Source organism: Megalobrama amblycephala, linkage group LG12, assembly GCF_018812025.1.
Source record: "Megalobrama amblycephala isolate DHTTF-2021 linkage group LG12, ASM1881202v1, whole genome shotgun sequence".
NCBI lineage: Eukaryota > Metazoa > Chordata > Actinopteri > Cypriniformes > Xenocyprididae > Megalobrama > Megalobrama amblycephala.
The window spans coordinates 30,327,642-30,342,501 of NC_063055.1; the positions used below are offsets into that span (position 1 = coordinate 30,327,642).

At 38.9% G+C, this 14,860-nt stretch overlaps 1 protein-coding gene across 1 annotated transcript in view; it reads right to left on the reverse strand.

Annotated features, from left to right (window-relative positions):
• slc15a4 (solute carrier family 15 member 4) overlaps window positions 1-14,860 on the reverse strand; it is a 78,270-nt gene that overhangs the window by 21,731 nt on the left and 41,679 nt on the right. Inside the window, exon 8 of the mRNA XM_048210507.1 lies at window positions 4,097-4,255. Within this exon, the coding sequence (XP_048066464.1) occupies window positions 4,097-4,255 (159 nt within the window). The remainder of the gene's footprint in view (window positions 1-4,096; window positions 4,256-14,860) is intronic.

Consider the following 14,860-nt stretch of genomic DNA (forward strand, 5'->3'; position numbering starts at 1 on the left):
CACGCGAAGACCCACAACACATTGTAGACACACATTTGTGCAGCACAGAACGGCTCTCTCACACTTAGTGATATGACAGAAAACAAGTTGTCCAGTGTGGTTCAGTTCACACAGGGGGTTTTCGGAGTTGTACTGCAAGTCCTTTTTGTAAATTCAGATATAGACAGTGCTTGAAAAATAGAAGTGCCGGTACTCCCGATGCTCAGTTCAAAACACGCTCCTAAAGAAGGGAAGGCACGGCGGGCCTCTGTACAAGCAACATGTCGGAAGTGCTGGTACACAAGGAAAACTGGTGGTTCGTTAAAGGTAACAATAGACAAGTGCTGGTACTGTGAACCGGCGCATACCAGCCCATTTCAAGCACTGGCTATAGAATGCGGTTGTCACTATCATAAATAACTGAACTGTGTGTGAATGTAACCATATTAAAGGGTCATGAAACCCCCCTCTTTCAGCTCAAGTCTAGCTCACAATCTTTTTGAAAAATGCAACTTAAATGGGCGTGGTGGCTGTGAGAGGAGAGGAGAGGAGAGGAGAGGGGAGGGGGGAAACTCTCATCGCCAGTAGCCCATGCATATCGACTGTCACTAAAAATCAGTGGTAAAACGTGAGGAAATACTACAATTTTTTAAAAAACTGGAAAAGTTAAAATCTAATGAAATACACTGACACTTTATTTTTGTCTTTTCAAGAGTTACTGAATGCCCTGCTACATATATCCTACAGTAATCGTAATTCTATTTAAAACATATTAATGTACATGTGTAATTACAGTCATTATAAAATATATAGTTGTTTATATACACACTATACATGCATATATTTGGAAAAAAAATAACGCTTAAAAAAAAACCTTGCGTACATAGCATAGATCTACGCGCCGAACCTGCAACACGCTCAGTCAGTCAGGCTGCGTGTCGACTGTAGCAGAGCAAGCGACCAGAGCATTTTTAGATTCATTCCTATGGAAGTTGAGCGTCACATTTAACTTACGCGTGGCTCAACTTCCATGAACCGAAGACACTCGCGCTTACCCGCTCGCTCCGCGCCAACGGACACGCACCGTCAGTCAGTCAGTCTCTCTCGCTGTTTAGTGTCGTTAACCGTCCTCGTCATTGGAAAGATCCACGTGGTGTCATGAATAATTAAGAGAGTGTCTTCTCATTGGATAAAAAACTCAGTCTCGTTAATAATTATGAAACACCGATGAGTCATCAAAGTACTATCGTGCTCTGCCACGTCACAGCCTGTGACGTGGACAGGATGAAGATTTTAAACCCGGAAGACGAAAATAGCGTACTAAAACTAAAATTTAACCATTTCCCCCCTATTAAATCTAACAGATGCTAACATTGTCTTCAATGGTGTTCAACACACACACCTCTGTTAAAATCTCAGAAATTTTGGTTTAGGGTTTCATGACCCTTTAAGGACCTAAATACAGGACTGACAACTGTATTCTGCTGCTGTATGAATGTGGCCATTAGCTACATCCACGGCATGTCGTAATTATTGTAATTCTGAGATTCCAACTTGTAAAAAACGTCCACGTCCTTGTTGCACACTGGGAATTTTCTGAGGGCTCCGACTTAATAATAATTTCTGACATTTATATAGCACTTTTCCGGGTACTCAAAGCGCTTTACATATGGAAGGGGGAATATCCTCAACCACAACCAATTGTCACCATCCACCTGGATGATGCAATGGCAGCCAGAACGCCCACCACACACCAGCTTATTGGTGGAGAGGAGACAGAGTGATGAAGCCAATCAGTATATGTAGATGATTAGGGGGCCATGATGGACAGAGGATTTGGCCAGGATGTCAGGTTTACACCCCTACTCTTTTCAAAGGACATCCTGGGATTTTTAACGACCACAGAGAGTCAGGACCTCAGTTTAACGTCTCATCCGAAGGACGGTGCTTCTTGACAGTATAGTGTCCCCATCATTAGGACCCACACAGACCACAGGGTGAGCACCCCCTGCTGGCCTCACTAATACCTCTTCCAGCAGAAACTTAGTTTTCCCAGGACGTCTCCCATCCAGGTACTAACCAGGCTCAGCCCTGCTTAGCTTCAATGAGCAGCAGTGTGATATGGCTGCTGACTTGTACCATGTGACTGTGGCAGATTCATTTGGGCATTGATAGTGTTGCCATAGAAATGCATAATGCCCAGTCTGAGGATGTGAACAGCTCAGAGTAGAGTATCACATGTTGTCATCTCGAAATTACGGTAATTACGACATGGCCTGAATGCACCACTTATTCATATTAAAGCATGTGGCACTCATATGGACATTGCAGGTTTGAGTCTGACTGTTCTTTCACAGTCAGTTCTGTTTCTTCAACTTCTCATCGTTTCCTCTCTCTACTATAACTGTTGTGAGAAAAAGAAAAAAATAGCAATGTGTCATATAATTCATATTAAAGCCCACTCTAATATCCCAGTGATGCTTGCCAAACAAAAAGAGCAAAGAGGGACAGATTTGAAGTACATGCACACTCACTGCTGCCATTAGCAGAAATGCTTCACACCTGTCTGGGTGTTCTGTATTAATAGGTGCTGAAGTAGTTTGTGGGTAAATTGTTCATTTGCCTCAGATACACAGAATCGGTGGGAGTACATCTGGACCATTGAACTGTCATTGCGATGGAAATCACATCCATCTACTGTCTCCTTTGTGCTATTCATCGTCTTCGCTGTGACAGATTTACAAACCGATTCTGGTGTAAGCCTGACATGACCATCAATTAGCATGCACATTCATAATACCAGACCTGGCACTCAGGTATGGCTTTCTTTCTCTACTTCGGAGTTTACTTTGCTCAAATGTGCCAAGACAACATAAAACTGCATGTAACATGCAACACATGTAACATAATGTGACGCATTTATGAGTGAAACAGACTATTCAGTGGAAAATGTAGGACAGGACTTGATTTACTTCATCTGGATTTGACTGGATGCTGAAAAGAGGGTGGGAGTGAAGCATATTATTGGTTGATATTTCTTTTTCACCTTTCAGGAGGTACTATATAGTTACATTTTGATGAAAGATTATGAAAACAATTTTTCTACAAAATAACAACACGTATTGACGATGAATGCACAGCAAAACTAGAGACATTAATTTAAAAATGTATGGGTCCAACCATTTTGATTTCATCTCCATGCATGATAAAGTTTCAGAATTTAAAACCAATTTGAAGATGGAAACTGGTCCAATACAGAGAAATCGTAATCTTGAAGTAGCATTATGGCAGGCAATATTTTCAGTTAATAATGTATGTCACTGTATATATATCACAATAACTGCTGTGTGAACTAGTTTAGGATGGCCTTCTAAAAAGATGGAAGCAGAAATAAACTGATACTCTGTATCCGATTCCCCTACACACTCCTACTAATGAATATGCTCAAGCCTTTGTATGTGGACACGCACTCATAAAACACACACCATCCATCAAGCACATGTGCTCACCTCGTCACTTCATCTCTGACACAACCGTGAGCTGAAAGGTACGACCTCTCTTCCTCTTGGCATAATTACAATAAATCGCATTTACACAGAATGCTGATCAGGGACCATCTTTCATCATCGATTTCATTCATCAAGATGGAACATAAAAGTCATTGATTTTCAGGATATTTAGCTTACAAATGATGATTGCATCAAAGCCGTGTTCCTTAAAAATCCAAGCTGCTGAAATAGGACTTTATATTGACTTTAATTTTGTTTATACTGAGCTAAGTATATTTTCTACACCCTCTAACCCTTTCACAAACCTTTCTGCATTTTACATTTTCATTAAGTCATAATTAAGTATGCTTATCAAGCCCTTTTCCTCACAGGTCCTCACAATGTAGCTAATTTTAGGTTTAACGATCATTATAGGAACATTTGGTCCCCTCGATGCAGGCAAAGCCTGACCCACACATACTCACATTTATATTCATGCACACACTCATTCCAGCAGACACACTATTCAAAAGCTAGGCAAGCTACATCTGTTTCATCCCAGACCTTATGCTGTGCAGTGCTATTCACATATCTTGTTCTACATTCTAATGCCCTCATACAAGTCTTACCGAAGTCTTTATGCGAGGACATCCAGCCGATGGCTTTGAGAGAGACGATAGCAAGAAGTCCAGATCCCACAAAGGAGCCGATGCCGGAGAAGAAGAAGAACAGGCCCATTATAGCGCTCTGCATGGAGCGCGGGGCTGCAGAGTAGGCGAACTCCAGACCTACAAACACAAAAATCAATGATGAAAGTCTGAAGTTTGCAAAAAGTGCCATTTATTCTCATATACTTTCTATACTGTCAATCTGCAGGCAAACAGTTCCGACTTTTGTGAATAAGACATGATCTATAATGAGCCTTATTTGCATAGATATGATGAGTGTTTGCATTTAAAAGAGTATGTGGATGTACCACTTAAAAATAAAAAAAGAAATGAATTATAAATGGTTTGATTTAAAAAAAAACAAAAAAAAAAACTTTTTTTTCTGCTGCTACTGCTGCTGCAGAGCAAGAACAGATACTGTCAATACATACACAACTGTGAAAATGTAAGACATACTGCTTCTGCAACAATTATCATATTAAAAAAAAATTATCCGTAGCAAATCTATGAAGGTGGAGCTGGGGAAGGTGGAGTGTTTCAGAAGAAATCTGAACATGCAGTGCAAACTGATATAGTGAATGATAACCAGCTATTTAAATCTTAAACAGCAAGCTTATTGGCTTCATATGTGACAGGAACTAACCAGGGGTGCGTTTCCCGAAAGCATCGTTGGTGAACCATGGTCGTAAGTCCCATTGAACTCTATTGGTAACGACGGAACTTGCGACCATAGTTCGCTTTGGGAAACGCACCCCTGCTTATGCCCTTAATGATTTAAATATCATCAGGTTGTGTTAAGGACCCATCAGCCAGTGCCATCTAGAGTTTAATGATAGAACTTGGTATTATATTGGCATATGAAGATAGATATATATATATAATTATTTCATCTACACTCTAAAAAATGCTGGGTTAAAAACAACCCAAGTTGGGCTGAAAATGGACAAACCCAGTGATTGGGTTGTTTTAACCCAGCGGTTGGGTTAAATGTTTGCCCAACCTGCTGGGTAGTTTTATTTAAACCAACTATTGTTTAAAAATTGCTATATGGCTAGCTTAAAATGAACCCAAAATAGTTGGGAAATTAAAAACCAGATGCAATTAGAGGCAACAATAATAGACAAAACGTGAATGTTTATTAATAAGCTTTAATATTTTATTAATATAAATTTAATAGTTTAATAGTTTATTAATATAAATTTATTAATAAGCAATTTAATAAATGTTTATTGTTTAATAATTATTCATTGAACATTAATAAATGTTCATTTCCAACATACTTTGGGTTAATTTTAATTAAGCAATACAGTAATTTTTAAACAATAGTTGAGTTAAATAAAACTACCCAGCAGGTTGGGCAAACATTTAACCCAACCGCTGGGTTAAAACAACCCAATCGCTGGGTTTGTCCATTTTCAACCCAACTTGGGTTGTTTTTAACCCAGCATTTTTTAGAGTGTATGTTTAAAAATGTAGTCAAAATGTTAAAAAGAAGAAGAAGAAGAAGAAGAAGAAAAAAAAAAAAACATTTTAAATGCAATATGTACACTAGATAAAGAAAAGCCAATGGCCCATTATAATTATCTGCACAACTCTGTAAATGTTTTTTTTTTTTTTTAATGCTATTTAAAGGGTTAGTTCACCCAAAAATTAAATTCTGTCACTAATTGCTCATGTTCGTTTCATTCCTCACCTGTTTTTTTTTTTTTTTTCCAGAAAGGTACTAAAGATGTATTTAAAATAGTTCATGTGCCTACAGTGGTCAGTGACTACAGTTAACAAATCGAATCAGTGGTTCAGAGCATGTATCAAACTTCTAAAGTCACGCCCCCCAGTGGTGAACCACTGAAATTTCTAAAAACTTATGACATAGCGAAGCCTCGTTTACTGAAATCACGTAACTTTGGCAGTTTGATACCTGCTCCGAACCACTAATTTGAAATAAAAGATTTGTTAAGCTTCAAAGCTTTATGAAGCAGTGTTTTGAAATCGCCCATCACTAGATATTGTTGAATAAAGTCGTTTTTTTTTTTTTTTTTGTTATATATATATATATATATATATATATATATATATATATATATATATATATCTTTAGAAGCTTTCTGGGCATTGAAAGTGTTCATTTTCTTGCTGGCAATGCAGGCCTCACTGAGCCATCGGATTTTATGAAAAATATCTTAATTTGTGTTCCGAAGATGAACGAAGGTCTCACAGGTGTGGAACGATATGAGGGCGACTGAATTTTCATTTCTGGGTGAACTAACCCTTTAAAAGGTGCATTTAAAATTTAGTTAATGTACTATTTTATTTCTATATTTGAAACATTTTTTTAAATGTCTATTTTAAAATATTTTAAAGTCTATTTATTTGTCAGTTTGTGATTTATTTACATGCTTACTTTTAAATTAATAAATTGATCATTTATTCCAGCATTCCTACATCATTAACATCCCCTTACAAAGTAGACAAGAAAACGTTTTCAGAGGCATCAGCCAAAAATTGGGATTAAATCGCAAAAACGTGTCTGGATGTGACTGTGTGTCCATACATCTGCAGCACTCATAAAGGTCTGTCAGCAGAATGACTCAGAAACACCTACCCAACTGCCAAAATCAGCACACATCCCTAAATATTTACTGAAAGAGACAGAAAAAGAAAGAGAGAGAGATAAAAAGGAAAGTGGTATACAGAGGATGCTGAGTGGTGGAAAGAAAAGATGAAATAGTTCAGGAAAGTCAGAGAATGTAGAAAGGACGCTGAAGTAGAGAAAGAAAAGATCAAATCTCTTTTAACCCTGAGTGGTGGCTGCCTGCTGGCTGACATTGATAATTTCATGGCACCTCACACTTGTCATTTTTAAAATTATGGCTTGTGGGCACAACTGTCAGACTCGTTTACTGAGCCTGGTTAGGCCATGAATCTTCTCTGATAGATGGACAGATAGTGAGAGAGTGAGAGCACAGGAGTAAAACAGCTAAAAAGAAAAGGGAGGGATTCCACCAAACGGAGCAAAAGAGATCATCTAATCCTCGTCCCACAATCCCACGCTCATGCTGCTCTGAAACAAATGCACATTAGGAGACATGGAGGCAGGAGGGGCAGAGAGAAAGAGAGAGATGAAGGAATGCGGCTGCTCTATTACAGTGTTTATAGCTGTCTGCAGGCATGGTTGACCTTTTCTAAGTGCTGTTTGTGTCATGGAGGCTGTGTCTGACGACAGCGATCAGATGTTTGAAAAGCCCTGGGCTCAAGAAACACTTAAAGCAACACTAACTGTTCAAAATCAATCAAGATTATGAAAATGCCATGAGCTTTTTTTTTTTTTTCTTTCTAAAATTGTTTTATTTACATTATTGGGTTACATACTAAAATGAACTGGAATTGATTTCAACATGACTCGTGTGAACGATACCTAATGCATTGACCTCTATGGAGTAACAAACACCAATGGCATCACCTACTGTTAAATGTTATTGAAAGAAGTCTTTTGTGCTCAACAAGGCTAGCTTAATTAAACAGGGCAAATTAGCGTGAAACCGCAATCCCATAAAAGTGGAAAGTTCTGCGGGAAAGTTCTGTATATATACACACACTGGTGAGCCAAAACATTATCACCAGTCACAGGTGAAGCAAGTATTGTTTATAATCTTTATAGCATTTTAAAATTGCCACTTTTTGGGGTTGAGCAAAAACGTGCAGTTTCAGTGTGTGCCCTTTAAATGCAAATGAGCTGCTTGCACTCGGCCTAAGAGGATGGAGCTTCAAGATCTAGGTAGATTAGATAAGGAAATAAATCAGTTGTCATAATCAATGTGTTGGGTGCAGGAGAAATGGGCAGGAATAAAGATCTGGGGCCGTATTCACAAAACATTTTATCTTACCACTAGAGTTTTCCTAAATGGCAGAAAAAGTTCTTAGCTAAGAGTTTTCTCTTAAAACCTATTCACAAAGCTGCTGAGAACAACTTTTACCATGGAATAGACTGAAGTCTTAAGCTAAGAGAAAGGGCGGGTTAACCTCCTTGCTATGGACTATGCCCACAGTGATTGGCTGATGGGGGAGAAGTCTCTGTCAGCGATTTAATCATAGAAATATTGTAGAATGAGGTATCACGTTGCCATTTACAAATAAAGGGTTTAAAATAAAAATGTTGCCATATTCAATTAAAGGTTTTAAAAATGTAGGCCAAGTGTTACTAATTAAACTAGTATATGTTCAGCTAATTGTCCGCCTCTTACATGTTTGCATCTTGAGAGATTGCAGAATTCAAGTGACAAATTATGTTTTATATACAAAATTTTGGAGGAGCACATTCAAATGGTCTATCTAATCAGCTTGAGTGGAGGTATATAAACACAGATGAGAGCCAAATCACATAGTTACCTCGACAGTTTTTCGGGATCCCTCAGCCAACTAGTTCCTCACTCCCGGCTGGCTAGGGATACAAGGAGAATTTTGGGCAAAATTCCAAGCTCTGAGCCCTCGATCCCCTTGGACAGCACGCCCACGTATAATATAATATTTTTATATATATATATATATATATATATATATATATATATATATATATATATTTATTTATTTATTTATTTATTATCATTATTTTTTACTCTATTTGTGAAAACAACTGCCACAGGTAATCAGACATTATTATTTATTTATTTAAAGATTAATTTTTGCCGTTTTATCATAGATTTAAATCTATAAATCAAAATACGTATTGCATTTATGAAGAAAAGTTTAGCACCCAAGGCTCTATCACTATTGCCTCAATGGCGTACAGCAGGGGTCATCAACTATATTTGTCCAAGGGCCAGAAATTTTCTCTGCAGACACTGTAAGGGCCAGATACTCGTAATATAAAATAAAATTCGAATTGTATCCTAATATGTTATTATTTGATATACTAATTCTAATTCCAAATTTATGTTATTTTTTACATATTACCTGTACTGCAGCAAGCCACCAGGGGGCGATAGCGATATTTTAGGCTTCATATTTGTGAGGCTGTCAAGCTGTCCATCACTGTCAAGCAATTGTGCGCAAATCCCAGGCAAGGAAAATTTTGACATTTGTGAAAAAATGAGCACGTGAAACAATAAAAGATGTTCAATGAGAGAACGCGTTTATCGTCATTCTTGACTGAAGGCAGGCTATGGCACAAGCTACTTTTCAGAAGGCTTTTTTTCCGTTAGATTTAAAAATAAAAAACGGTTCTCATTCCGCCTTGAATAAGGCCGGCGACACACTGGCTGCGTGAGCGTCTCAGCTGCGTGGCGTGTCCGTTTTTATTTCGGCTCCCATATTTAACAGGTTGGAGTTTGCACACTGAGACACGCGTCTCAGGCGCGCTCGAGCCACGCAGAAAACGCGTGCATGCTAGAAATAGAACCGACGCGTGTTCCAGCAACGGGAGTGTTCTCTGGCTAGAGCGCAGAACAGCGGAGTTTGTATGGACCGAAGTGCCTGTCTGAGCTTGTGTTTTGTTGCTTTGACATTGTGGAAAATAGAATAATAGAAACAAAATGTATTAGCATTTTTTCCCGTTATTATCAATCTAAATTAATCTCGTTTTTAATTTAACTTAATTTCGTTTTTCTTTATTTAAATTTCGTTTTTTCTTTATTTAAATTTCGTTTTTCTTTATTTAAATTTCATTTTTTCTTTATTTAAATTTCGTTTTTTCTTTATTTAAATATACCCTTACTGTGCCAATTTGTTAGTCAGAAAAATATTAGACTACCTTAAAAGTATTGCTTAATTTAACAGACCTGTGTGTGTGCGTTTTATATCACTAGTGCAGTGACCGTTCTCGGAGCATAAGCCGCTTCCCGCTCATGCTGCTCTGACTGTAGTTTACTAAAAGTTTATTAATTCTGAATGTGTCGCGTCTCGCGTGTCCATCTATATTGCACCAAATGCGACACTGCACTCCCTTGTGAAGTCGATTGGATGAACGGTTCTCGAAATAATAAAAATGCAAACGGACATAAAGACACATATTCCTGCCTTTATTAGAGAGAAAAATATGTTCAGCCCCTCTCTCCGAAGCTTCGAATAGTCGATGTTCGTCAAAAAATGCCCTAAACTTTTTCCTCTTACAAGGCTATTCCTGAATTCAGTATTATTCTGGGGGCCGGATGGAAATCTCTGGCGGGCCGAATTTGGCCCGCGGGCCGCCAGTTGACGTTGCATGGCGTACAGTGTCTTTGGGTGGATTGCTAAGGCGGATTGGCACCAACAATCATTTTAGAATTGTTTTTGATTTTGTCTTAGTGACTTAGGAGTCCTCTTGACTACTCCTAGCGTTTCACGGATTTAGCTAGTTTTAGCGTTAAAATGCTTTCTGAAATACTCTTAGAGCAAAAATATAGGAGTCCTAAAATGAGGACTGATACACCCATTATTTTTAAGAGTTTATCCTAAATCAGCAAGTTAGGAGCTACTTTTAGCTGTCAGATGTTTTGTGAATATGGCCCCTAAGCATCTTTGACAAGGGCCAAATTGTTATGGCAAGGCAACTGGGTCAGAGTACCTCTGAAACGGCAAGGCTTATGGGTTGTTCCCAGTCAGCAATGGTGAGAATTTACCAACAGTGGTCTGAGGAGGGACAAACCACATCCCAACGAGTGCCCAAGGCTTATCCTTGCATGAGCACAACAAAGGCTACCCCGTCTGGTCTGAGCCAAAAGAAAGTCTACTGTGGCTCAAGTCACACACAATTGTAATGATGGTTATGGGAGGAATGTGTCACACTCTGATGAATATGGGGCTGCATAGCCGCAGACCAATGAGCATTGGAACTGAACCTTGGAGCAGTGGAAAAGGTCACCTGGTCTTCTTTTACATCAAGTTGACAGCCATGTACGTGTGCAACGTTTACGAGGGGAAGTGATGGCAACAGGATAAGGGACAAGTCGGTGGAGGGAGTGTGATGCTCTGGGCAAGGTTCCGGCCATTCATGTGGACGTAAATTTTACACATGCAAACTACCTAAACATTGTTGCAGACCTGGTGTAAGTGGCCACTTTCAGCAGGATAATGCACCCTATCAGAAACGGCTTGCGGAACATGATGAAGAGCTCAAAGTGTTGCCCCGGTCTCCAAATTCCCCATATCTCAATCCAATTGAGCATCTGTGGAATGTGATGGCAACTAACAAATTCGATCCACAATGGCTCCACCTCACAACCTACAGGGCTTGAAGGATCTGCTGCACAACATCTTGGTGCCAGATACAACAGGACACCTTCAGGGGTCTTGTAGAGTCAATGCCAAAGCGGGTCGGTGCTGTTTAGGCAGCACGTGAAGGACCGACAGCATATTAGGCAGGTGGTCATAATATTTTGGCTCATCGGTGTATGCATATGTGGTGCTCAGTTCAAATAATTTCAGCTTTGGCCCTGTTTGCCTTGACCTTTAAATGTTTACTCTTTAGTTTGTTTTCACTATTTTCATTGTTTCCTGCATACATTGCCACTTTCTTGGTACCTACCAACCTTATAATCCTGCCTTTCCATGATGCAAGTTGACTAACCTGATTAATAAATGATCCCTACTGCAAAAGCTTTGCTTTGGTTAAGTAGCAGAGTGAATGTAAGGGTTAAGAGCGGGAAAAAAGGAAATCCATAAGGTGCCTCAATGTCATGAGCATGGAAACAAGAGAGTCTAATGACAAGACCATCCACAATATCACGCAAGAAGAAAAATAAAATATAAAACCTGACCTTTTCTAACTTCAAAGCTGAATTATTCAAAAACCAAGAAAAGAAGTTTAACTTGAAATATTCTGGTTTTATTTCTCCCCTTGCAGAGTCAGGCAATGGGTGATTTTTCTTTCTCAGAAAGAACATTAGCCTTTAACATTTTTTGGAGAGAACAATATATAATTAAAATCCCCAGTGGAGAAAAGAAAAAAAAAAAAAAAAAAAATTGGGTTTTAGGTCTGTCCCCTCAATCTGAGTCCACACATATAGTATCTCCCGCAGGTGGTGTGTGTGTGTGTGTGTGTGTATGTGCAAGTGTTCGTCTACCAAAATGTGAAAAATCAGAATCAACTCAGCTTCCGCTGTCATCCGGCAGCCCACGACAAAGTGAGCTGGCAGTGGAGTCCATTAAAAAGGATTTATTCAAACAGAATAGGGCCAGAGGAGGGAACTTTCCAGAGACATTTGTCACATTTCTTGTCATCCAATTTCCTGGAGGTTCCCCAGGGGTAAGGATGGAGCATTGAGACTTTATTTTAAGGGTCCTTCGTGCTATCAGGAGGCATTTGCATTTCATGGGAGGGCTAGGACACTGGAGACCTGGGGTGAGATGGAGAGAGTTGACTACGAAAGTGTGTCAGCACACCGCCGCACAGACATGAAGTTATCAGACACAAACCTGTGTTTAGCTGCTCTTGCAGTCATATTAAATCTTAGTCTGGCTGCCCCAAGGAATTGAGGAGTTTCCCCCCCCCAAAAAAACTTGTGCCAAGATGTTGTTTCATAACTGATGGATAAATGTCCTGCAGCTGAGCTTCTGGATAATCTTCTGAATTAGCATGTTAGAGCTCTGCTCCATCTGAGCAATTTTCATTCAAGATATATTCCTGAAATTTGCACGGAAAAATCATATGCACAACTACATCGTGCAATTTTATGGATGTTCGTAGAATGATTTGCACTGCGTCAAACCATCTCTGGCCTTGGCCATCTTCCCAATCATGTTCAAATATAAAAGGATTATTCAAGAAAATGAGAAAAGCAAAATTTATCTTCATTTCAGCGGGTGACATGCTATTCAGCGTCTTTAATCTTAATATTTTTGATGCAGTCTTCGCACCTCTCCAATTTCTCTATCATTTCACAGCTGTCTGTGATCAGGAAGCGGCGGGCTGCCTCTTGTATTGATTCTCATAGCTTGATGGCTCTCTTCAGGTTTAAAAAGCGCCTGTGCAGATAGGGTCTTATAGCTTTCCACAATACTCGAACCCCTGGAGACGTGATGGAGGAGCGGAAGATTACACTTAGCCTTCCCCATCTCCCCATTCTGCTGGAAATTCAATCAGGGGCCGCTACATCCACCATGGACATATTATTCCATCGGCGCTGAGCCTTTTTTCTTTCAATTTTTTCGGGTCCGCAGATAAAAAAATGAAATGAAGATGTTAACTGTTAGGGACAGCCACTATCCCCACAAGAAAGTAGAAGAAAGAAAAAAGGAAAAACAAAAGATGTCGCTTGTTTCTTTTGGAGTGGGCTGCGGTGTTAACAAAAAAGAGGATAAAATGCTGCTTTTAACTTGTGTTCCTGCTTGAAATCATGTTCAAGAGAAGTGTGCAGTGAGGGAAAAAAAAAATGTTTCTAAGAACAAGGGTCTCAAAGGGGAGAAGTTTCCTTTGGGTGTAAAATTACAAAACAGACAGGTACTTAATTTAGGCTACATTCATTACATCGGTGTTTGGGATTGGCAACCTGCTCAATGACAAAAAAAAAAAAAAAAAAAAAAGAATGTCAAAAAAAGAAAAATCTTTTAAAAATCAAGTTCTTAGAATGATGCTGGTTTCATATGGTTTTAAAAAAAAAAAAAAAAACTTTTATATTCCTTTTAAGAGAAATTTAAATGTAATTATTCTAAAAAATGTCATGTGATGTAACAAAAACTTTAAGAAGAGTTTTTTTTTGTTTTACTGGTCTAGAATTTCATAAAAGAAACATTACATTAACACTGACAACAATTATAGTACCTTTAAATGAACACTACATTCAAATCAATAATATATTAACACTGGCACTGCAAAACAACCATCAAATGAACATTAAATTACCATCATGCAAACATTACATGGAAAATTGTCACTACCTTAGAATTAGAGAAACATTAGAATAACTTACAACCTTACATTTGATCTTGTCCTCTCTTGGTTGTACTGTTGTTGCACTTAGTTCTGTTTCCTTTTTATGATTCAGTTTCTTTTACTTTTTTGTTTTGGTTTTTGTACTCATTTGAATCCTACACAACTAATTTCCGAGTTCCCACCATTTAAAGCTGCAGTAGGGAGTTTTTAGAAAACGTTGACTTAGCCTGAAAATTTGAACAAGCAAACTCACAGGTCACTCCCCCTTGCTCTATGCTGCGCTACAGCCCTCTTTCCACAGCTCCTCCCCCATCACAACGGAGCCTGCCGTGAACGCGCAGGCTAGTAAGCAAGCAGGGCCACCGATGACGGCGGATAAACAGTTATGGCACATTCACTGGTACGGACGAAACATCAACAAATGATTTACGTTGACTATGGCCTGCCCATATTTTGACTACAAACTTGGTCCTCAAAACATTACGTAATAAATAACTAGTAAGATAATATAACGGTAACTATCGTTACAGCATGCAAGTAATTATTCTATCGATATGTAATGCTACTAATTTGCTAGTACATTATTTCAGGAACATGACAAGCCAGTGAATTAGTAGGTTTCAATAGTTGCTTTGCACAGTGCGCGACATTTTATCTGTATGTTATGCGGCTAGAGTTTTGACACCGAGTCAATGGGCTCCGACGAGGAATTCACACCACACAGCGACTTCGAGGAGTCAACGGGCGGGGAGAAGAGGAAGCCGTGGTGTGCGCGGAGCATCAGGCAGGGGACAGGCAGGCCTGTTTTGAAATTATCTTAGTTTTGTAGTTCTTAAAAAATTTAACAAATCAAGCAGGGATACTTACTTTTCAAGCAGAAA